The sequence below is a fragment of the Ammospiza caudacuta genome, chromosome 1, assembly GCF_027887145.1.
Source record: "Ammospiza caudacuta isolate bAmmCau1 chromosome 1, bAmmCau1.pri, whole genome shotgun sequence".
Classification (NCBI taxonomy): domain Eukaryota; kingdom Metazoa; phylum Chordata; class Aves; order Passeriformes; family Passerellidae; genus Ammospiza; species Ammospiza caudacuta.
The window spans coordinates 5008672-5033518 of NC_080593.1; the positions used below are offsets into that span (position 1 = coordinate 5008672).

General features: G+C 47.5%; 3 protein-coding genes across 4 annotated transcripts in view; 1 reads left to right on the top strand and 2 right to left on the bottom strand.

Annotated features, from left to right (window-relative positions):
- The window catches only part of DLEC1 (DLEC1 cilia and flagella associated protein), a 34252-nt gene extending 32933 nt beyond the window's left edge, over positions 1–1319 (top strand). The window contains exon 38 of the mRNA XM_058821295.1: positions 308–1319. Coding sequence (XP_058677278.1) covers positions 308–416 — 109 coding nt within the window. The 3' untranslated portion in view covers positions 417–1319. The remainder of the gene's footprint in view (positions 1–307) is intronic.
- On the bottom strand, positions 191–11563 carry ACAA1 (acetyl-CoA acyltransferase 1). Its single transcript, XM_058818044.1, has 12 exons — positions 11372–11563; positions 10479–10572; positions 10174–10231; positions 9273–9352; positions 8783–8825; positions 7221–7319; positions 6646–6726; positions 4431–4621; positions 4168–4347; positions 3361–3416; positions 2737–2882; positions 191–2394 (listed from the first exon to the last, which is right to left on the bottom strand). Exons 1-12 carry the CDS (start codon positions 11561–11563, stop codon positions 2319–2321), a joined length of 1296 nt encoding a protein of 431 aa, XP_058674027.1. The 3' UTR covers positions 191–2318.
- Positions 11564–12684: 1121 nt separating this feature from the next.
- Positions 12685–24847, bottom strand: part of LOC131558404 (mitogen-activated protein kinase kinase kinase 3-like) — an 82705-nt gene continuing 70542 nt past the window's right edge. For both annotated transcript variants that reach the window (XM_058806130.1, XM_058806120.1), the window contains exons 11-17: positions 24119–24211; positions 22987–23181; positions 22030–22178; positions 21350–21481; positions 18329–18458; positions 17582–17759; positions 12685–15568 (exon numbers count right to left, since the gene is read on the bottom strand). In XM_058806130.1, the coding sequence (XP_058662113.1) occupies positions 15340–15568; positions 17582–17759; positions 18329–18458; positions 21350–21481; positions 22030–22178; positions 22987–23181; positions 24119–24211 (1106 nt within the window). In that variant the 3' untranslated portion in view covers positions 12685–15339. The remainder of the gene's footprint in view (positions 15569–17581; positions 17760–18328; positions 18459–21349; positions 21482–22029; positions 22179–22986; positions 23182–24118; positions 24212–24847) is intronic.

Below are 24847 nucleotides of genomic sequence, written 5' to 3' on the forward strand. Positions count from 1 at the left end.
AGGGAGGAGTTTTCACATCAAGGCAGTGCAGGTGTTTGCTCCCAGCAGAGCTTCATTTCATTTATTCACCTAAACCAGAATATCTGGTAATGATATTCTCATTCTTGCAAAACATGAATCCAATGTCTTCAGGCACAGAGCTGAAGATCCTTTTCCAACACCTTGTACCCATGGAACACAGCCCTGTGGACTTGGCACTAACATTAGTGACCTGAGCATTCTTAGGACACCATTGTCCCCTTTTCTTCTCATCCCTAAACACAGGGCCGCATGTAGCTGTAACTGAACTTTTTGCTGTGCATTTTAGGAGCAACACTGACTATGAAGCAATTGTGACCATTTCTGGAATGCTGGAAGAGAAGCCTTGCAAGCTGCACCTCAGAGGGAGGGGAGTGCACTGTGGGAAGGTGCATTAAGCAGGACAATGTCAAGGTAACAGGTTGGATGCAGATGTGCCAGCAGCTGAGCCTGTATTTTCATCTACTTCTGTTTTTAGTAGGGACTAAACTTTCATTTTAGCAGAATGAAAATTCAGGTTATGAGGAAAGAAATTCTCCTGGTACCTTAACCAGTCATAATCACACTCTGTACTTTTACTTTTATTGCTGTGATAAGCTCAGCTTTAGGCACAGAACAAGGTTTTAAATTGCAAAGCAGCTGTGTAAGTCAGGCCAAAGCCCTCTGCAGAGCCCAGCATACCTTGAATCACAGCTAAAGACTATTCATACCTTAAAGTAGCTTTTGTTTTGCCTCATTTATTTGTTTGACATTAAAATGGACATTGACACATAATAAAACAAGAATTGGTGAATAGGCCAGCATTTCCCAGGCTGTTTTCTCAGTGCCTTACATGAAAAAGGGAAGAGAGAACTTTCCCTGGTCTCCTTGGAAAATTACCAACCTGTGTGTTTCATCATGCTTGGGCCTTGAGAACATCCCCTTCAGCAACAGAGGGAGGAACCCTTCTTCATTTTCATTCTTTCCCCCCACATGGTTGCCATTTACTCTCACTTCTCTTTAAACTATTTTAGTATTATTTTAGCTAATGGTCACTGGAATTCCCACTTCTGAGTTTGTTAAATTTTCCACTTCCATGAAATAAAAGGCTTTTATAAATGGCTCATTATTCCCTCTAAATAATTCAATGTTTTGGTTCTAAGACAGGACCTGTGTGATTGCTGGGTGAGACAGGTTACAGCATGGGATTGTGAAAATATCAGAGAGCTCTAACTCATGATGACCTTCAACTAAAAATCATCATAAAAAGGAAACAATTGTATTGCAAGAACCCAATTGTATTATTAAGTGCAAAAACAAAAGTCAGGACAAAGAACTTCAGTTTGTTACAAATTCAAAGCAGCAACGAGTAAATTTCCTTTTCAAGCTGAGTTTCAGTGATCTTTCTGTTCAGATAGAAGAAATAAGGGATGACAAAAGACACAAGATAGAACATGTTTGTATTAGCACTGAAGGACTGAGCTGTCACTGATGTTCATGTGCCTGCAGTAAATGTAATGCTGCTCTTTGCTTTATGTTAGGTAGGTAAATATGATTAAGCACAAGATTGTCCTTGGAGTCACACAAACTGACACTCAGACATGTAAAAGGAGGAATGGCCACAGCCAAATCCTGTCTTCTAGCAATTCACCAGAACCTTTCCATTCAGGCATTTCCTGTGGAAATTATGTTCAGTCCTTCCACTTTCTCCCACTGGAGAGAGGCTTCAGAGCAGCTGCACCAGCAGTGAGCTACAGCCCATCCTCCAGTGTAGGGACAATTTCAGACACAGACAACTTCTGACACAGTTGTAAAGGCAAGGATGTCAAGTCTTTGCTTCAAAACATGCTCTTTTAAACTTCTTACAAAATGGTGAAACCTTTTAAGGAAATGCTGGAAAATTCTTTTCACCTGGACTGATGTCTTCGTTTTGAATGACTCTTTTTGCCAATTTGTCATACAAAAATACTGTCCCATGAACTATTACCCTTTGGTAATATTCACAGAGTAAAAAGATCAATTAAATTTAAAATAATCACCACATCATTCATAATCATCTCACCACAGGCTGTAGTTGAATTTCAGCTGAGCTAATTAGTTATGTCAGGAAGCCACGTGCCAGTTTTGCATTTCCTCACCTTCTTTGCAGAACTGCACCATTAATTCTACTTCACAATTTCTGCCTAAAATGTGTAGATCTAGTAACAAATCCCAGAACCCACTTGATTTCAGTGGCAATCACTTGCCATGCCTGGGGAAGGCAGAGAGGGAGCTGTGGTGGTGTTGTGTCAGCCCTGGAGCTCACTTCACTTCACTTCACTTCACTTCCCCGGGTACTCGAACACGGCTGCAGCTCCCATGCCAGTTCCAATGCACATGGACACGACTCCATAGGCTCTGAAACAAAGAGCACGTGGAATTAAGGGAAAGAAAAACACAGCTCAGCTTTACATCATCCAAGGAAAAAATAAAAATAAAGAATACAATAAATATGAGCTGTCTACTGCTCTCCTGTTTCGCTAGGAGAGCCCTGGGGAATTCAGGTTCGAAGCCAACGATGGGATGGAGAAAGCTTAACCAAAGGGACAGTTACCTCATTCAGGGGATGGAAGAAGCTTTACCCAAAGGGACAGTTACCTCATCCAGGGGATGGAGAAAGCTTAACCCAAACTGGTGACCCCTGAGCCTGTGGGAGCTGCAGAGGCAGCAGGTGAGGCCCGTGCTGATGTGAGCACTCACCTCTTCCCTCTGCGCTTCAGTTCATTGAGCAGAGTGACGACCTGGCGGGCCCCGGTGCAGCCCAGGGGGTGTCCCAGGGCTATGGCTCCTCCCAGGGGGTTCACCTTCTCCATGGGAATGCCCAGCTTCTCCACACAGTACACAGCCTGCAAAGACACAGGGAGTGATTTCATGGAGGTGCTCTTGTCTTCCTTAGTTCTCAGCTCTGCTCCTGCAGGTCAGAGGCCTGAGCCCAGCCAGACCATCGTTCTCAGGGGAAAGGAGGGGAACTGATCCAAGGCAGAGAAGTGAGCTAAAACTGTTCACTCATCTCAAACTGAGCCCACACACATTCAGACAACCTGACAATAAATCACAGACCTGATGAAACAGATGTTGCAAGTTGGTATGAGAGCACAATAGCCAATTCTTACTTAGTGGACTTTTTTTTCCCCAAGATTAAGCTGTATAAGCAATGTCCTGGTCATTTTTATTTGAAGGAAAAGGAAAATAGTCTGCACATGTTATTAACATTTGGCTGAAGATGTAATATGTGGAACAAGTTAAAAATCTTAACCTGGAGACCGAGCTGAAATACATTCAGTTGCCAAGCAATGCAGCAACACAAACATGATGCTCACTCACCTGGCTTGCAAAGGCTTCATTAATTTCATATATATCAATGTCATTCAGAGTCAGACCTATGGGCCAGAAAAGCCAGGAGTTAAAAGGAGATATTTTTGCCTCATGACTATATCAAAGAGAGCAACTGCCTGACAGCCTCCCTCTATGAATTCCAGTTCTACTCCATCTAAGAAAGAGCTCAGCTCCATGTGGGGTATCTGCACTTGAACAAGTTTATGTACAGCAGTGTCTAAAGACTGCAAAACATCCCAGCTCATGGCACTGTGCCACTGAGTCTGCCAGGTTTCCTCAGATTAAGTGTGGTTTCTCTGCAGAGGGATTAAGGATTGAAGGGTTTGGAGAGTGAAAGATAAAGCTACAGGCAGGCATGGGACTGTAGCCAGGCCAGGCTAAATCAGCCCATCAGCCAATAAAGCTCTTTAATCCAATGAATGTGGTAAAAAACCTAAGTGAGATGACAAAACTGTACAGAGAAAAATCCATCAAAAACCAAACACAAAACCACCCCCTACACATTGGCCATAATAGAGAAAACAGCACTGAGCACTGAATCACTTGCCACATGTCAGCTCTTGTTGAGTCTGTGCAGGGATTTACTCCTGAGCTTCTCAAAGGTGACTGAATGACAATTTACACACCAGTACAAGGGAAAGACATTCCAACAATCTGAGGCAGGACCTTTTTTACAGTTTCAGATTTAACTTCACTGTTCCTGGGGCCAACAGCTGCACAAGCTTGAATAATATAAGCTTAAATCTCAGTGCAAGGAGTCTGATCTGCTTTGCCTGAACGGCAGCTGGTTCTCACCTGCCTTTTCCACAGCAACAGGGATGGCATAGGCTGGCCCTATGCCCATCACATCAGGTGGCACCCCCACCACAGCAAAGGACCTCAGCACCCCCAGCACTGGCAGGCCCAGCTGTGCTGCCTTGGAGCGTTTTGCCAGGAGAACAGCAGCTGCTCCATCGCTGACCTGGCTGGCATTCCCTGTGGGAACAGACCTGTTAACATGCTTTTTGTTAAAGGCAGCTAAACCAGAGCAACAGCACCAATGGAACAGCTGAGCTCACCTGCTGTAGTGCTTCCATCCTCTTTGAAGGCAGGTTTCAGCTTTGCCAAGCCTTCCAGTGTTGTGGAGGGTCTGATCCCTTCATCTTGGTGCACAGTGATTGTTTTTTTGTTGCCATCACTATCTGCAACAGTGGTCTTCACTGGAACAATCTCTGTTTTAAACAGTCCCATCTGCTGAGCTTTTGCTGCTCTGGTAAAACAAAAAGAGTATGAAAGGTTAAAATATTTTGGGGGTGAAGTGCAAGAGAACTAAAGTGAAGGAAAGCAGTTAGACAGAGAATGAACTAAGGTGGGATTTTGTTACTGTCATATTTTTTAGAAAAATCTCCTTGCCTGGGATTCTTCTCCTGGGAAGCTGAGAAGCTTCAGAGAAAAAGGAAAACAATATTATCTCCTTTGTTTCTCCTGTGTTTTGCTCCTTTGGAATGTGTTTAGGCATTGTTTATCAACAGGTGGTTGTTTCATTGATTTCATGTGAATTGTTTTGACTTAATGACCCATCACAGTCAGGCTGTGTCAGGGCTCTGGAAAGAGTCAGGAGTTTTCATTAATATGTTTTAGCCTTCTGTCTGTATCCTTTTATATTCTTTAGTATAGTTTAGTACAATATTCTTTAATATATTCTAGTATCATAAAATAATAAATTAGCCTTCTAAAAACATAAAGTTAGATTCATCATTCCTTCCTTCGTCTGGGAACCCCACAAATACAAGAGGATTTGGTACCTTGTCCCTTAGTGGTGGTGAAGACAACAGGCAAATTCTTACTTCCATTCATGGAAAGACAAACTTTTTACCTCTGCATCAACATTATGGGCATTGTCCCTAAATCTGGGTCACAGGATCCCTCATTTCAGAGCAATATCCCCATTCTGTTCCCATCAACATCTGTGCCTGACTAGTCAGCACCACCACCCAACATGAAGTTTTATTTTTTTCAGGGGTACAGCCACACCACAAGTGTAAGAGAATAAATGAGCCCTAAACTAGCAGCAGTCAACAACTGTCATGACAAGGCAGAATACAATTAACTAAACCTGAATTAGCTCAAGCCATGTAGATTTAATCTTTCCTATCACCAAGATATTTTAAAAATCTAAATAACCTCTTCAAAGCAGAGCTTATTTAGATTTACCTTCCAGAGGTAAATACTTCAGAGAATACAAATTGGAGACTAAAAGCTTGTTTTACCTCCTAATCACTTTGCACTTTTACCCATAAAAAATGAAAATATTCAATGCTCCCAGGTAAGTGAGAGTTGTAGCAAAGTGCTGAAGGACAGGTCAGTAACTCCACAGATATCCTGAGACCAAGGCCAGAAAGTTACCCCTTGCCTCATGTGAGCTGAGGATCACATTCACAAACCCTTCTGGTTATCAGCTCCATGGCAGTGAGAAAGGCTGGCATGCCAAGTTCCCTGAGCAGCAGGGCCGGAATTTAAAGGTTAACTACCCTGTGCAGTGGCTTCCTGTGTTAGATAAATAACTGGACCAGGCTGATGCTTGAACAGAGCTCTTAAAGCAAGTTTAACTCTTTGATGGCAGGAACTTTATCACCTGCCACTGCTCTGGCAGCACAGCCTCATGGATTCTGGGGTCAGTTGATTTTGGCAGTGATTTAACCAAGGGGAAGGTTATCAGAGCTAGGACTGGACTCACTCAGAGCCAAACACCTGCACTGAGGACAAGCCACTCTTCTCACAAGCTCAGCAGTTCCCTACCAACAGCCACACTCAAATATTCCCTCATGGGAAAGGCTCCTCCTCCTGCTGCTCCCACATTCAGGTTCCAGTGATCCTGAGCCAAAGCCACTGTGAAAATACCTCACCAGGCACTGGTTCCAGAAACCTCCCTGAGGTTCTGTCACAGAAACAGAATGCTCTGGGTTGGAAGGGACCTTAAAGATCATCCAGTTCCACCCCTACTGCCATGAGCAGGGACCTTTGGATGCTGGAACAAGCAGGGCACTCACTGTTCAGGGTCTGTGAGATCAGTCCCACAATCCCAGCACAGCTCTGGACTCCAGTTCCCCCATCACCCACAACCCTGCTCTGCATTTCAGTTGGATCCCTCAGGCCTCTTTGCTCACTGTTAAGGACTGGAAGGCAACACAAAGGCTGCACTTCACCAGGAAGTAGCAGTGTGTTTTCTAGCTGTTCTTATTTCTTAACTAAAAGGTTAAAAAACCCCAAAAGACTAACAAAACCAGCATTTACTTCTGTTGGGAAGCCAAGGCAAAGGCATCTTGCTTCTTCCGGGAAACTCCAAACTTCTCTGCCACATTTTCTGAGGTGATTCTGGGGAAAAACATCACAGAGTTAATGCAAGGACCCCTCTCATGGAGCTGCACTGGCTTCTACTGAGATCACACGAGGTATAAGCAATGGCTTTAGCTTGAAAGCCAAAATATGGTTAAACACAAGATTGTTCTTGGAGTCACACAATCTGACACTCAGACTTGTAAAAGCAGGAATGGCCACATTGAAAGCCAACTGCTGCCTTCTCAACTCAGAACTGCTGGCAGAAGTTAATCCTGAATCCAATCTAGGACCAGAACAAGGTTCAAATCTGTTCTCCTTGCTCAACAAGCCACTGATCTTAAGACAAGAAAATCTTTGATCAGAATTGTTGATTCACCTCCATTTCACATCATTAATCTTCCACCACAGCCAAGGATGCCAACACACACAGCTCCAAGCTCACCACCTTCAGGTTGATTTGTAACTGTGGTGTCACTGAGGAGACAGAGCATCTATAAAACCCTTAAACTGTGGCAAGGGGAAACACTTACCCCATAGGAATAAGGCAATCTCGAGCTTTGGGGTTATCCATCATGTTGGAACTGATATCACCAGGGTTATTTGCACTTCTGAGGGACATTGTTTCCACTCTAAACACAAGAAAAATTTGAAATGCTCCATTAAGACTGATCAAAACTCAGTATCCTGACAACATGCTTTCCCATTATCCCACAGAAACACAGTTGCTAATTAGGAACTGGCTGAGGCAGAAGCTCTTTAATCATCAATTTAAGAATTATTATGAAATGAAAACAGATTGTGAGATTCAATTGGTTCTTGCTTCACTAGAACAGGATATCAATGTCAGCAGTAATTTTTTGTGTTTCCACAGTTAGGAAGGAATTGCTATGATTCTGGCACATCTGTCCTCAAACATAATGAGGTTCAAAGGCTGGAGTTTTCAGTGAGATTGCCAACAGACATAAAAATACCATTCAGATCTTAAGAACAGGTTGGCAGTAGAAAAAGAAGTATTGAGCAAACCATGGCAAAGAGATTTCAGTGAGTTGCACCATTTGTGTTTTGCAATAGAAAGAATTTCAGACATGGATCCCACAGGGTGCAATCTTTGACCCACAAATGAATTAACACATTGAAGATACTCCAATTTACTGCAGAAATACAAAGCCATCAGTTAAGACTCATGAGCTTTTGTAAGGTCAGTCTAGATCATGAAACCCACAATGGGAAGAGAGTTTGAATTCTACTCTGCACCACACAAATACCTTCATGAAGAATAAATAACAAAGAAACTACTCCTGGAAAATGAAAGGCAAGCAGAAAGTAAGGCAGCTTGTACTAAGTACTATCAGCGATTTAAACTAGCTCTAAGATGGGACACTCCATCACTGACTTCAGCTGCATCTGCTCCTGAAGGAAGGCACAGGACTGGGTTTTAAGTAAGGGAAACCCCAGCTACTGTTTTTAGTGCTTGAATCCAGGGTTTCTCCACTCTGTGGAAGAGTAAGACTTGGGATAAACCCAGCTCCCAAAAGCTATTTGCAATTTATGGATTGTATGTCTTCTGCAGGGCAGAGGCCACAGCCAAACCCAGTGCCTGGCACAGCCAGGGGTGCAAAGGCCATCAGTCCCTTTAAGCACAACATCTTGGTGGACATTACTGTGTGCAGTAATAATTAATGAAAGATTAGAGACATCAAGTTATAAAAAAAGAGAAACCCAGTATTTTGGCCTCAAGATTACTGAATAGCTTTTTTTCAGTCCTTCTTCTGAAGTCAATGTGTATGTGGTCACTAGTATTTCCCCCAAATCAACCTAAAGTTTACATAATCCTCCAAAAAATAAATATTGCTTGTGATGTTAGGACTGAAGCACAAAACAGCTCATCTGTCCAGCACAGGACAGATCCTGTAAGTCTGCAGAACACTGATTAGCACACATAGGATATTAATTTCTTCATCCAAGAGAGCTGCTGGTCTTTCAAGAGGCTAGTTAATTGCAGATTAGCTATAAAGCTAATTTTTTGGCAGGCTATTGCACAGGGACAGTGTTACCTTCAGGCTAAGCAAGCACTGTGAAAATCCTTCCTTACCCACAGGCCAAGCCAATGTCATACGCTCCATTTCGGATGCCACCTGTAACAGCAGTGCATAAATGTTCTTACTGTCAGCAGCAGCAAAAGCATTTCCAGCCCAGCTGCAGCTTCCAAACACCTGAGCACCCACAACAGCCAAATGGGCATTTCCTCACCCTCCTGCCTGCCAGAGGGACAGCCAAGGAGCTGATGGGGCTGAAGGCTAACATGGGGCCAGAGAGAGCAGGAAGGATTCTTCTGGGAGCTGCCTGATATGGAAGTGATGGTGGAACTTATCCCCAGAAAACCAAGTCCCTTCTCTAGGGATAAACTTGGCCACTTGAGGATATAAAAGTATTTAAACAACACCACACTGCAAACTCCCTACAGCACAAGACATTATCAGTGTTTTACTGCTCAGAGACACTGCAGGACAGGAGGAATGAGCCCTTGGGGTGGGACAGGCTCTGGGTGGATTGAGTCTGATGCCAGTGCCCACAACACCTACCAGCTATGTTGATAATGGCCTGCAGCCCGGAGGAGCACTGCCTGTTCACACTGGAGCACGGCACTGTCTCTGGAATGCCACTGGAAAACAAGGCAATGTTGGCAAAGCCTCAGTGATAAAAACAAACAACAACAACCTAAAGCTCTAAAGAGTGCATTTATCCACCGGATTAAACTTTAACCCTCAAGTTCCAGGCAGATCCCTTTATCCAGCTCTTGATCTATTTGGTCCTGCACCAAGGGAAAGCAAAGTGCAAAGATAATTTCCTCACTTCAATTGCAAGTGGCTCCAAGTGCTGTTTCCCCATGGGTTTGTCTTCAGAAGGTGCTCTGTAAGCAAGGCCCTGCCCTGGAGATCCTGAGCTCTGACCCAGGCCAGAAACCCTAAAAAGTTCTGTAATATTCATAATATTCATAATTATAGCAGGCTGTGCCTGCACTTTTTAAAGTGGTAGTTGTGCAGTGATTGATAGAAGCAAAGAATGGCAACAGGAACTGACTGAAATATTTGGAATGTGGGATCCAGCAGAAATATTTGGAATCTGGGATCCAGCTCAGGACAAGCCCCTGACCAGCACTGAGCAAAGACAGAAAGATCTGAGCCCATCCATGGTTTGGGGACCAGCAGAGAGAGGTGCAGCCTCAGAGTGCAGCTGGGAGCCCCCAGAACATCGTGTGCCTCTGAGAAGCCCAACACAGGCAGCACAAACAGATCAAACAGCTTCACCTGCCTCCCTGTCTCTTTGCCATCAGCACTCAGAGCTCGATCAAAGTCCAGTTTCTAGGCAAAAGGTGATTTGCTGTAACTCCTGGGAGTGCATGAGCCCCACTGCAATCTCTGACCTGTGCTGCTCCATGGCTCACTGAGGAGAGCAAGAACTTCAGTCTGGCTGAGAGCTTACCTTAGAAACTGTGCAACTCTTGCAATCAAGGCACCAGCTCCAGGCTGCAGCACATTGCCTGAGTGCAAAGACACAATTCCAGTCAATTGGCTGCACTCCCCTCACAGGCACTGAAGGGTGCTCCCATCACCACAGCTCAGTACTGCCCAGCACCAGGTCAGAGCCCAACACCAACAGGACAGGCATGAAAACCTAATGTTACACACTAACCCAGCTTCATGAGACTTGTGAGCATCCCACATGGGGAGCCTGTCCCACAGAGCTGCCCAGAGCAGGGGTTTCACCAGGCAGAGGCTGGCACTCACCCACACAGATGTCTCCCAGCACCTCAGGACGGAGGTTGACATCCTGAAGGACAGCTGTCATCACAGCAGCCAGCAGCTCATCAGGTGTTGTGTCCTAAAAGCACAGGGGATCAGCACCACCAGTGACCACCAGTAAGTGCCCTGTCACCAGTCCAGCCTCAGAGCACTTCAGAGGGCTGGCCTGCGGTGCTAAGGCAGCTTTACTCCACTCCTTAGCTCACTGTGGTTGTTTCCCTACCACAGCACAATTATTTGCATGCTTTTACCCCGGGTTTCCTTCAGGTACTGCTGCTTTCTCACCTTCCTTAGATTTATAGGAACACGCTCTGCAGGGCCTTCAAAATCACACAACTACAGAGATTTATGTGGCAAGACCCAGTGAATGGAGCCCCATTTGTTTTGTGAAAGAAGCAGGGCTGACCCCTCAGCTGCTGGGGAGCACTGCCAGCATGAGGAGACCTGTTTGGGAGGGTGACAAGGAACGAGCAGCACCCTCTGGGGTCAGCCTGGCACCGTGTTCTTCCCCAGCACCCTGTGAATGTCACCCAGGGAGAAGCAGGTTCCAGAAGGGTGGCAGGTCCGTGCCAAGCCGTGCAGGTGAGGGACAGCGTGGCAGGGCAGGTGACAGCAGGCTGTGACCGCTGCCAGGGGAGCTGGGGGGACACAACGCCCGGCTCCTTCGGGGGATGCCACTGGCGCTGCCACCCCCAGCATTAAAACCATCACACAGCGCTGGGATTCAGACTCTCCCAGAGCACAGCAGCGGTGTCTGGGGGCCAAACAGGGGCCCAGCACCCAGGAGGGGAGGCGGAGAAGGGAGCAGCCCTTTCCCAGCAGGGATGCCAAGCCCCTGAGGGCACTCGGCGGGCAGGGCGGGATCCCCCGGGTCGTACCTTGAAGCCGCCGCGGCGGGCGCGGCCGATGGCGGTCCTGCGGCCGTGCACCACCACCACATCGTCGGGGCTGGCGGCCCGCGGGGGGCCCCCGGAGCACGGCACGGCCCTGGGAGCGGCCCCCGGGCCCGGCGCGGCCCCGGCCAAGTGCCCCAGCACCAGCTGAGCCCGCCGCGCCGCCGCCGCCGCCATCTTGTCACGGGAGCGCTTCGCTGCTTTGCATGAGCCCGCCCCCTCATTTACATACGGGAGGCGGAGCAAGCCTCCAGCTCATTTGCATTCCCCGCCCGCCTCATTTACATGGCACCGCCCCCCGGTCAACCCGAGCTCCGTCCGCAAAACAGCCCAAGAGAAACAAAAATAAAAAGGGGGAAATAAAGGAAAAAAGGAGGGGAAAAGGGAAAAAATGGAAACAGGAAAAAGAGAGTATGGGAAAAAGAGGTGAAAAAAAAAGGACAAAAAAAAAGGACCGAGGAAAGGAAAAAAGAAGAAAAGAAGAAAAAAGAAAAAAAGAGAAGAAGAAAAAGAAAAAAGAGAAGAAGGGAAGAAGAAAAAGAAAAAAGAGAAGAAGGGAAGAAGAAGAGAAGAAGAAGGGAAGTACAGAAAAAAGAGGGGGGAAAAAGGGGGGAAAAGGGGAAAAAAGGAAGAATGGGAAAAAAGGGGGGGAAAGGAACAGGGCAGAGACAATGGGGGAACAAGGGGAGGAGTGGGAAAATGAAGATGAAACAGAAATAAAGAAAAATACTCCAAATTTTAAAATAAAAAGAAATTAATTAAAATAAAGGAAAATTAAGTTTAGAAGCACAAAATCCTGTGCATTGGGAGTCCAAGGTGGAACATCAGGACAGAGGGACACGCAGAACCATGGGCTCAGAGAGCTGCACAGATCCATCTGTCCCAGAAAAAGCCAGAACCATCCAATCTTTGTCACTGCCCCCGGGATGGTGACACCAGTGCCCCCCGTGCCCCCCACCCTTGCTGGGAGGTGCCCTGTTGGGAGCAGGGGACAGGCAGCAGGAATGCAGGCTCATGGAGACATTAAGGATAGAAGAGACCTCCAAAATCATCAAATCCAACCATGTTCATCACCAAACCACATCCCACATCCACAATTCCAGGGATGGTGATGCCATCACCCTCCTGCCAGCCTGTTCCCATGTCCTGCCCCTGCCCACCCCCCAAAAGGAATTTATTTCTCCACGGACACACAGCAACATGCAGGGAAAGCCGCAGGGCCCGCTACAGGGAAAATAAAATAAAAACAAACCGAACAAACAAACAGAAAATGACTTTACATGGTAGAATAATTCCATTTGCTTCTCCTAGTTCCATTCTGTACATCAGAACACTGCAAGGGTTTTACAAACCAGAAAGGCAAAGGCACCTGAGGAGTGTCTCACACTCACACTCACACACACTCACACTCACCACATCCATCCATGGGAGGATTGAGGTGGTCTGAGGGCCCTGGGAGCATTTTGGGGCAGCCAGGAGCCCCCTTTGGCTCTCAAATCTTTGGGAAAAAGGGAAACACCCTCCCACCATTGAAGGGCTGAGAAAACCCAAACCAAACAGATTTAATGAAAGAAGAGAAAACAGCTTAAAAATTTGTTTGATTTTTTTTTTTTTAGCTTTGGTGAACACACACTTTGTTACCCTCTTCTGCCAAACCCATTCCCAGACAATGCTGATTTTTTTTCCCCTTGTGTTTGTTTCCATCCATCCCATATTACTGACCAGACTGATGGATTTGGTCCTATTCACAGAATAAAATTCTTCATTCCCCTCAGCAAAAGGAGACTTTTCCCCTCCCCATGGGGAGCTGCCCATCACCCCATGGCTGACTGACACAAGCCCCAGTGTTGCTCCAGCATTGCACCCAGCTTCCCAGGAACCTGGCCTGGAATAAATGGCCTTGATAGCTTTCAGAGAGATTTATAGGGAATGCTTTTAGGTATTTCTTTTAATTTGTCCAAATAGTGTTGTTTGGGTTTTTTTTTTAACTGAAATAATTCTTGAAATCATGAAATCTTTGAATGGTCTGGGTTGGAAGGGACCTTAGAGCTCCTCTCATTCCAACCCCTTGCCATGGGGCAGGGACACTTTTTCACTTGACCAGGTTGCTCCAAGGTTGGCCATATCCAGCCCTGACCCTGAATGTTTCCAGAAATGGGACATGCACAGCTACACTGGGCAGCCTCCTCAATCTTGCTTTTCTATTCAGAGCTGAGGACATGGACACACCAGTGATGCAAAGTCTTGATCTCTTCCACACGGAAGAATTCAAGGATGTGTTCACACAAACAACCAATTTGTCACTTTCTTCTAAAGTCTGAGCAACATTTTTCATTTTCACTGAAAACCAGCATTAAAATAAACCCCGTCTGACACACTGGCCTGAGGATGGAGCCTCCTGGTAACTGCTTTTTGGACCCTTTGCTGAGTCGGTGGAAACAGCTAATGCAGCAGAGAAGGGAGGTAGGATAGTGCAATTAATTTATCCCAAACCCCCCAGATCTGATTGATTAATTAATTAACTAGCTTCCAGGGACTCTGTGCGTGCTTCCTGCCCAGGTTTTCCAGCAGGGCAGTGCTGGCCAGAGGCTGTAGCTCAGCTCTGCTTTTGACTCGCCCATTTTCTCATACAACTTCAAACCTACTGAGGGAAGGAATCTGCTTCCAGCTGTCCTCCACTGCTGCAGCTCTGCTTTCCCAGTCTGGGGCTGCATTGTCCTGTAGCTGCTCCCTTGGGCACCACTGATGCTCCACAAGGCACAGAGGAGGTGCCTGGAGGAGGACACACCCAGATTCACATGCATCAGTCCTCTCTGCCTAATTTTAGGCACTCTCTTGGGTTTTAGAGATGCACTGGGCTCTCCCTGCAGCTCCATGTCCAGAACACGATGGCATCCCAGCAGCACGGGCACAGTTCAGCAAACTGTGGCTATGAGCAGAGCCGTCCTTGCTGAGATTCCCGTCAGCTCCCACCTTAATCCTGATGGCTCCCAGCACAACCTGGCTGCTGTTCAGCCCTGCCCACACAGCATTTAACCCACACCACCATCATTTACCCATCCCTCAGCCCATGGCAGGGGTCCCGGGCATCCGTCCGCGGGCGTACCCGGCACAGACCTCCTGCACCCCGAGAAGACCCCCTGGTTCCCAGACTCACACACACACACACGCGCCAAGGCAAAGTCAACACGGCTGCTGCATCCTCACACCAGATCCGAGCCGAGCATCACTCCTTGATTGTAACCGCGTAAGGCACAGGACAGTGTGAAACGCCGCCCCGCTCCAGCGGGGTCAGTCCCCTCGTGGACGGGGACGCCCAGGTCCCCCCGACTCTGCGGTCTGAGGATCATCTCCTCCGGCTTGGCTGAAGGCCCTGTCTGTTCCTCTGCGAAAGGTGCTGATGGCCGCTGAGCACCTCATTCCCCCGCCGCTCCTGGGGATGCCGCCGGCACCGCCGCCGTGCTGAGGGGACATCCCCGCTCGCTGAGGGGGACATTCCCCGCTCGCTGAGGGGACATTCCCCGCTCGCTGAGGGGACATTCCCCGCTCGGTGAGGGGACATTCCCCGCTCGCTGAGGGGACCCCGCTCGCTGAGGAGACATTCCCCGCTCGCTGAGGGGACACTCCCCGCTTGCCGGGGGATACATTTCGCTGAGGGGACACTCCCCGCTCGCTGAGGGGACATTTCCCGCTCGTCACACTTCCCCCAAGAGAGCAGTTACTTGGCAAGGGGGACAAGCCCGGTACCGCTGGCAGCAGGGAGGTTCCGTGGTCCAGCACCCGCACAAGGCCGGGAAATCCCTGGCTCTGAAGTCCCCACAGTCCCGAGCGCAGCTTGAAAATCCAACAAGGCGGCGGGGCCGAGACAGCAGCGAGCGAGGAGGGACTGTCAGGACAGCCCCGGGTGAGGCCCGACCTCCCCACACGGCGCTCCCCGGCCCCGCTGGCAGCGCTCAGAGCCCGCAGTTGACAAAGGGGTGCCGCAGCAGGTCCTCGGCCGTCGGCCTCCGCTTCTCCTCCACGAAGATCTGCTTGAGGAAGTTGCGGCAGGAGCTGGAGACGCTGTCGGGGAGCTGGGGGTTGGTGGGCTGCGTGGCGATTTTAAAAATTGCTGCCATGGCCTCGAACTCTGCCCAAGGCGGCTTCTCTGTTAGCATCTCCACCACGGTGCAGGCCACGCTCCTGCAACAAGGCGGAGCACAGTGTGAGGGACTGGGGAGATGTCACAGACATATTTTCTGAAAAATATCTTTGCTAGGGTTTTTCTCCTGAGAAACTGAGGCCTCAGAAACGAAATGTAAACAATAATTATCTGCTGCTGTGGAATGTGGCAGGTGCATCTTTGATTGGTCTCATGTGGTTGTTTTTACTTGATGACCAATCACAGTCCAGCTGTGTTGGACTCTCTGGTCAGTCACAAGATTTTATTATTCATTCTTTACTAGCCTTCTGATGAAATCCTTTCTTCTATTCTTTTAGTATATCATTTTCTTATAATATATATCATAAAATAATAAATCAGCCTTCTGAAACATGGAGTCAAGATTCTCATCTCTTCCCTCGTTCTGGGGACCCATAAACTCCACCACACTGCAGCTCAAGTCTAACCAGCCCTGGGACTGCACCTGCCTAAAGTGAAAAAACCTGCAGGAGATGGGCACATAGCCCTGGAATGTCTGGTCCCCTGAAGCTCCCTGGTCACACAGGTTCTTGGCACTCAACTTTGAGTGGATGGATGAGCCTCGCCTTGAAGCTGAGGGCTTTTCTGCCCACTTTACAGAATCACAGAATAATGAGGTTGGAAGAGACCTCTAAGGTCATTGAGTCCAATCTATGCCCTAACACCTCAACTAGACTATAGCACCAAGTGCCATGTCCAGTCTTATTTAAAAACATCCAGAGATGGTGATTCTACCACCTCCCTGGGAAGAGCATTCCAGGACTTTATTATTCTTTTGGGGAAAAATTTCTTCCTAATATCCAACCTACACCTTCCCTGATGTAACTGGAGACTGTGTCCTCTGGTTCTGTCAGTGCTGCCTGGTGGAAGAGACCAACCCCAGCTGTCTGCAACCTCCCTTCAGGAAGTCATAGAGAGCAATAAGGTCACCTCTGAGCCTCCTCTTCTCCAGGCTACTAAGTTTCATAAAAAGGTCAGGGAGACACTAAGTTAACTGGCAGATACTAAGCCTCATAAAAGCTCACTGGAGCATCCCCTGAAGGGAAACCCATGCACAGCTTCAGACAGCAGAGTTTCAACAATAACATGTAGTTCCCAGGGAAGCTGAGCCAGAATGAAACATGTTTGCCTACATCCCACTTCATCTCTGAGGTGCACCTGAGAAGGGACAGGTGGAATGAGCAGCAAAGAGCCTGAGAGGTTTCCCTTGGTTTGCTCAAGAATTCTGGTCTCAGCAGAGATACTCTGCCACCTCTATTCATGAATGATCCTAAAAAAAATTAAACTTATCCCATTGATCCTAAAAAATTTAAAAATTAACCTTTTGCCTCCCATCAGCCAGTGCAGGTGGTGCAGGGCACATGGACACCTGCTAAGGACTTTCTAGGTTTTCCCACCCCATTAAGGCTCTCTTGGAAGGATTATTTTTTGTTGACCCTCTTTACTTGGGCACCTAACAGAAAGCAGACTGGGAAGACATTGCTTCCTCCTCATATACTGGGAAGATTAGCAGTGTTATCCCAACTCCTCCAGGTTCCATCTGTCATCCTCCACAGATCAAAACATTCACAAGCAGCCAATGATTTTAGTTGTCTTTGTGCCTGAGCCCATGCAAACATTCAGCAGCACATTTGGGAAGACCATGAAGATCCCCTGAGCCTCTGAGCTTAGTGAACCCAAAATCAGGGCCACCAAAACTCAGCAGGTCTTTCAGTGAGCTTTGCTATCAACCTGCTTTCCAGAATCAAAAAGCAATTATGGGGATGAGCTGGATGTGAGACTCACACAAGACAAGACTTTCCAAATGCAAGTTGTGATTCTGAGTGCTCCTGTTTGGGAACTTGGCTACAACAGTTTTACTCTGGATCTGCACAGTTGATCCTAACATGTATCTCCTATTTTCCATCCTTTGCACTACTTCCAGCTACTAGCAATACCTGTTGCTCCCATTACAGCTTCCCAAAAGGACTGTTGGATTTAAGTAGCAGTGGTGGGGTTTTTACTGTGTTCCTTACCACACATCAGCTTTCCTTCCATAGCCCTCTCCACTGATAACCTCTGGGCTCATCCAGTATGGTGTCCCTGTGACAGATTTAATCCCAGTCCCAGACATGCAGATGGTCTGGATGCGTTTGCTGGCCCCAAAATCTCCAAGCTTCACATTTCCTGCAGAATCTCTCAGAATATTGGCACCTGGGGTGAGAAGCAAAGACAAGACCCCCAAGAAATGAAGCAGGAACATGAAGTGGCTACAGTGAGGAGAGCAGGAAGGGCACAGGCAAAGAGCCGGGCAGGGGGGAGCCCAAAGGGCTGTGGTGGGGCTGGACTCAGCATTATTTCAATTTATTCTCTCCTAAGGCAGCTGCTGTGCAAGAGGTTTGACTCCCACCAGCATCCCCTCATTCAGCAGGTTTCCCAAAAATGAGCAGTGCATGGGGGCCAACAGATTATCCCACCCACAGACAGCAGAAAGCAGCTTCAGACCTCTCCAAATGGCAGAGCCTCTCAGTTCTTGGCTATGTTACACCAGATTTTCAGATGTGTAAGGGCAGTTAACAGTAATGCCTTGAGAGAGAAAACAGCCCAAGATTTTTGGTTTCAGCTGCTTGCTCAAGATTTTCATGGCTCAATCTGGTGAAGGGCAGGGGCAAAAATACTTCAAAGAGCGCAGATCCGAGCACTATGCTGGATTTGTACTGGGGCAGGGGTGGCTGGGCTGAACAAACCCAAGCAAGCAAGAAGTCTCTGTATTATGCACTCACCTTTAATATCCCTGTGGACAATCATATTGCTGTGTAGGTAGAAGACCCCCTGCAGGATCTGCCTGGTGTATTTCCGTGTGACATTCTCTGTCAGAGCACCGTAAGCTTTCAGCTGGTCCTTTATTGAGCCCTGTTGTGAAGAAACAACACACACCAACTGTAAGGACCAGAGAAACCATCACATCACAGCAACTTCTTAAACCTCCCTGACCACTCTACATTCCAGCTCAAAAAAAACCCAAAAACCCAAACCCTATTTGTAGAAACAGCAGAAATCCACTAAGTGGTGAACAGAGCAAAGACTTGTGCCCGTGTCCCAGATCCCTGGGGAGATGAAGGTGACACAAGCGGGTGCCTGGCACAGCTTCCTCCTGCCAACAGCACAGACCTTTTCCCCCCTCTAGTGGCTGCAGGGGGGTCACTGACAGCTCACTGAGAAGGACCGAACTGATGAGGAATTACAACTCGATTGAGAAGATCAACTCGATTAATTAGACTCATAGACTCTTTAAGATTGGAAAAAACCTCTGAGACCATCCATTGCAACCATTAACCCAGCACTGCCAGTTCCATCACTAAACCAAGTGTTCTTTTGAGCATTTCCAACAATGGTGATTCCACCACTTCCCTGGGCAGCCTGTTCTGATGCCTGACAACCCTTACAGTGAAGAAATTGTTCCCAGCACCCAATCTAAATCTCTGCTGGTGCAACTTGAGGCCATGTCCTCTTTTCCTATCACTTGTTACCTGTGAGAAAAGACCAACTCCTACCTGCCTACAATATCCTTGCAGGGAGTTGCAGAGAGCCAGTTCTTTAGGATCAAGATAATGAGTTAGTCTTTGAAAGGCTCCTCCCAAAACTCTGCACAGCAAGAGGGACAACAGCCATGAGGGACAACCAGCCCCAAAAAGGGCTACACCAAGACCACCCAGAGTAGATAATTTACAAGTCCTTGAATTTCTGACCCAGGCATGCAAACTCAAACTGGTTTGATGGTATTGATCACAGAAAAAAGGGAGCAGGGGTACAGACATTTATCATCTGCAGCAGGTTGATCCCCTTGGCTTCAGCTGTATTTTTGGGCCACTTGGAAATGGATGTGTCTCATTGTGCCAGAGCTGGGTTTTAGCAGGGATGAACCAGAGGCAGATTTGGGGTTCACACTCAGCTCTACCTCCAGTATTCAGGTTAGCTGGGAAGTGGGAGGGGAAACCCATCCTGTAGAAACTGCCTGTCCTGCAGCTCTGGGGTGGATCCATGACTGCCAGTCCTGTTCTGGGAACAGTGGCTGCTCTGCTCCAAGCCAGCCCATCCAACTGTATCAGCTTTTCCACATCCACCCATCTCTGCTGTTGCTCTGCCCAGCTACTGTTTTGGCTTCTTTTGAGGCTGGTGGTGATCCTGTGGATGGGCCTCTCCTTTTCTTAGCACTGCTGAAGCAACCTGAGATGCTCTAAATGACCCCCTCAATATAACCTGTATGCATGGTACATTCCCTCACCACAACTAAAAGAGATTTCTTTTCAGGGGATATCAGGCAAGAAGGGGAAACTGGTTCTTTGAGGCCTGTGGTCAAATGGACCACTCTGTTTTCCAAGCATAATTTAAAAAACAGTTTATGGGCAGGACAGAAACTACAGAGTCAGCTATTAACTGGGGGCCAGCAAAAGAATGGCAGCCTCAGGATATACCCAAAATTGGCCCTCTGAACATTTTGCCAAGCTGACTGTTTCAAACTTGAAGCTTGGCCAGACCCAGCTTTGCAGAGCTGCTGTCCTGCAAGCTTTGGGAACTCCCTCACTTCCACTGGCCTTGGAAACCAGAGCCCCAAGCTGCTTTTGTCAAATGAGCTGTTGTTGCAGCAGCAAAGTCAATCTGTATTTGGTCAGAGCTCAGCTTTATCATTTAAAAAAACAAACACTGAATTTCCAGCCCTGCTGGACACTGCCCCAGCATCGAATGCTGGTTTCCTGGCTGCTAACAAACATCAGCAAGGGGACTGCTGGAATTCCTGGGATTTACTCCTCTGGGTCCATGCCTTGTGGCAGGGCCCGAATGCAAGATGCCCACAGGGAAAGAGGGAGGACAGGGTATGGAAGGGACTCAGGCATGGAAATCCACCTGATCACTCACATGCAAGATTCATTCAGAGAGCCTCTAGCACATTTGCCTAACTACTAAAATTATTTGCAACCAAATGACTTAATTGTCCCTTCTGACCTTACAAATCTCTGTATAAACAAGGGTTTATTCTCCCACACTCTGGGGAACAAATCCAGCTGGACAGAAGGGACTTAGGAGAACACATCCTCCAGCAATGTAAATAGCATTATGCTGTTTTACACCACCAGTCTAATGGCTGATGTAATTCACAAGCTCCCAAACACAAAGAGATGCTCAACTCACCCATGCACATTTTCCAGCCCCTGCTTAAATGCCCTCAAAGCATTCTGATCTTTTGCCCCATGACTATTTCATCCTATATCAGCAAAGCCACAAATGAAGCCACTCCTGCACAAGAGGATAATGCTGCCCACAAAAAGCTCTGTCCTCACCAGAGGATTCTAATGAACACCACTGCTTTTAATACACACGTGCTGAAAGCCACAAATAATTGGTGACAGCTGTGGGTGGACAGTTGTACTATTAGCTTGTCCTGCAGGGAGTTGCAGTAAATACTTAAGGATGGGCTCAGGCCAGTGTTTGGAGCAGGGTCTGGATCATGTCCCACATACACCAAGCTCAGATTCCAGACTGTGCACACACCCTGCTCCAGGATTCAAACCTAAAACCTGCCTGCAAAGCTCTTCTTTTCACCCAGTGCTTGTTGAGGGGCTTCACCATGAGATCTGACTCACATCCTAAGCTCTCCCAAGCCTTAGGGATGCATCCACTAGTTTAGTTTGGTTCATCAGCTGTAAAACAGCTCAGCTGGACAAACATAAATTTCACCAAAGTCCAGGAAACTCTAAATCTGTTTTCTACCACTCAGGACAACGTTTAGCAGGAACCACACTTACCCCTGGCATGTATTCCACAAAGATGGACAATTTCTTCTCCTCCGGATCCCGCAGGCACCCGTAGTACTGCACGATCCTGTCGTGACGGAGAGTCTTCAACAGCTGAATCTCACATTCTAAAGCATTCACCTCCTGTAACAAACCACACAGGCTTCCTGATGAAAGGGAATGGTGTCTTTGGGAACATGATATAGATATTACTCCATGCTGAGCACAGTTTTTGTAGCAGCTGTGAAGCTGTCCACAAAGCCATTGGCCACATGAGGCCCAGAAATAAGGAGCACGCCCTAAGGGAAAGGTAAGGAGAAAGACAGGGCTTGGCTTTCAGACAGGTTTCATTAATTATTATTACTATTGTTACTTGTGTTTAAGGAGGTTTTCTGGAAAGATTCCAAAAAAGTCACTGAGTAGGATGGGGAGAAGGTGAAGGGAGCAAGAAGGACAAAACAAAGGAAGATCAGACAGACCTGCAAGAGGTGATACCTGACACAGAGCAGGCCAATGTAACCAAGGAACTGGGAGGCACAGAAGTCACCAGAGCACCACAGACATTCAGGACTACTCCAGAGAGGGGAAACAACACTCTGTCTGCACACACAGCCTCCCAGGGGCATGGACACCTCTACCCTCAGCCCTTAGTTCCCCAGGGTGCTGCAGAACAGCCCTGCCCCTGTACTCACTTTACTTGTCTCCTGGCTGTCAGGGTCGAAAGGCACCTGCTTCACTGACAGCTCCCTCCCAGTGTCAGCATCATAGCAGAGATAAACTTCCCCAAAAGCTCCTCTTCCCAGCAGCTTCCCCAACCTCCAGTTCACAGGTGCCTGCAGGGCTACAGGAGAGAGGAGAGGGTTGAGGGAAGAGCACAACAGGGAGACTTCAGCATCAGGGTCCACCTGACCCTACAGGGCAGTCAGTGAGTCTCTCTCTCTCTCCCAGGTGCACCAGGACAAACCAGTTTTAACTACACTGGTGCTGTTGGTGTGGGGGGAATGTTTCCCAGTTTGCATTAGCATAAAGCATAAATCCCAGGAAATTCCTATTTCATTAAGAGTCATTCCTCTAAAAACTGTTTCCTTAGCCAACACTGGAATTTCCCTTCTGCTGTGGGAGTGTTTAGCAGAATACAGGATGGCTGAGCAGCAACCCAGGCAGGGACCAGTGAGGAGTTTTATATCACTGGTCATTTCTAGGATGTTGTCCATCACTAAACAGGCCCAGTATGCACCAGCTTCTATACCATGGGCAATGCTGCAATAGCAGAGGAGCATCTTTGAGTGCTGGGGTGACAGCAATGCAAGGCAAGGAACAGAAACTCGATGCATTTGCTCCCACATCCCAAGTCTTCTGGGAAGCTGACAGTCCAACACACAAGCAATCACCTGAACACCAGCTGACCCCACACAGCTGTCAGCCAAAGGCTGAGTAAGACACAGGGTGCTGTACTAAACCCTGCTCATGACACACAAGCTGGTGCAGTGTGCCCCATAGTGGGGGTGCAATCAAAGTTTACCCATGGCTGCTTAGCTGGTGTCCAGCAACATCAGTAATTAGTAATTCAGCAGGTCACAAAAACTTAATTTTGTGCCAAATCCCAGCTCTCCTGAGACCTCAGGCACTCGGGGCTTTGGTGCACTCACAGTTCCTGGCTTTTGTAGGGGAGGTGCTGAAGGCCTGCAGACCCTTTTCAAAATTGTTCCAACACTTGGGCCTGTACTCATCATACTGCAGAGTGCTGAGCTTGCTGTCCCCAGTAAAGCTCTTGGTTCTGCTGGAAGGGACGAGCTGAAACAGGTTCTCCTGTGGGAAGTAACTCCTGGGGAAAGTCCTCCGGCCTGCAGGGGAAAAGGGGTAAAATGACAGCCAGAACACACACAGCAGCTTGGATCCACCTGTCACCACCTTCTCACATCATTGAGATCCTCATCTCCTCAAATTAAGCAAAGCAAGTGTAATGAAACTGAAACAAAGCCATGTGAAGATTTTAATTCAACTTAAGAGCTGATAACAGCAGGCATTACATCTCATGTAGATGTTTCTGGAGGGGTTTGCAACAGTTTAATTACATCAATAGGTGTGTTGGTTGTTAATCACAATTAAACACTGAACAGGCAGAGATTTACATTGAAAATTATCCCCACTATCCCCTAAGTCCACAGGCAAATGACCACACAGCAGGGCCAGAGCTGCTTTCACAGGGGTGGCAGTGAGAGATGAAGCTCATTCTGGAAAGCTCAATATGCTCTCTGCACGTCCCCAGTGCATTTTTCCCAAGGGAATTTTTGCTTCCCACTACTTGCAGTCTTACACAGTGAAAGAATGAGCAGGAAAAAGATGATGGAGTTGGCCCCAAAGCTCAAAGCTCACCAGCTTAAAACAGAGAAGCAAACAGACACTGCTACCCTGAAATTGCTTGGGGATTTCCTATGGCTCAGTGAGAAACCTGCTGTAAAGGTCACAAAAATCATCCTCAAAAGAAGGCAATTTTGGGGAGTGGGAAGGTTGATACTGCCAGGGATGAGAAATGCCAATCATCCCCAAGGCTAAATTAAAGCAGGAGGTGTAAGCAGAGGACAGGCTCAGCATTTCCCAAGAGCAGAGCCACAAGGTCTCACAGAGAACACCCTTCTGAATACACAAGTGAATCTCAAAGCACTTGGTGGCTCTCCCTTTATCAGAAACCTCTCCTTCCCAAGTGTTTCCAGTCTCAGGCACTGGCACAAGGCACCAAGGACTGATCACCCCCTCCCTGAGCCCCCATCACGTCCTTACCATCGCTGTAGTCCTTGCGGCTTTGGGAGAGATGGTACTGCCTTGGGAAGGTCCCACCTTTCCCAAACCTCTCACAGAATGGGATGTCAAAATCTGCCAGGGGGGAAGAAGACACAGATATTTCTGAGATCAGCTCAGTATCAAATGCCCAGAGTGTTTCTTATGGAAAACACTGAGTTAGAGGTGAGAAGGAGGAGACAAGGTGCTCATTAACACAACCCTACATACCCCAAGTGAAATCTGCCCACACTCACAAACTCTTCAGTGGAAAATCAGGGTTAGACACACTGCCCTTAATGCCTCAAAATCAGAGGTTTAACTGCTCACTTTATGGACCCTGGCCCACATTGTTCAAGTCCAAGGCAGGGGATTAACACAGACCATGCTTGGTTTCCAAGCCATAGCACTAAAACATCTTATTTGCACTTGGAAAATGCAAAAAAAATTAAACAGAACTGCCAGGCAGGGTCAGGCCTAGACACATCCACTCCAAAACATTTGTTATGATATCAGCTATTTCCAGGAAAATGCAAAAAAATCCAGCACTTGACTAACACCAGATAACATCTCCCCTCTTTCTTCTCAGATGTGACTCCTCCCCTCTGAAAGCCAATTCAAACCTCCAGAGCTCCAAACTTTTATATTTATTTAATTAAATGCTAGAAAGATAGAATATACAGAAGGGATTAAAGACCATCAGAGTTTAGACACTGGATGATGAGAGAGATG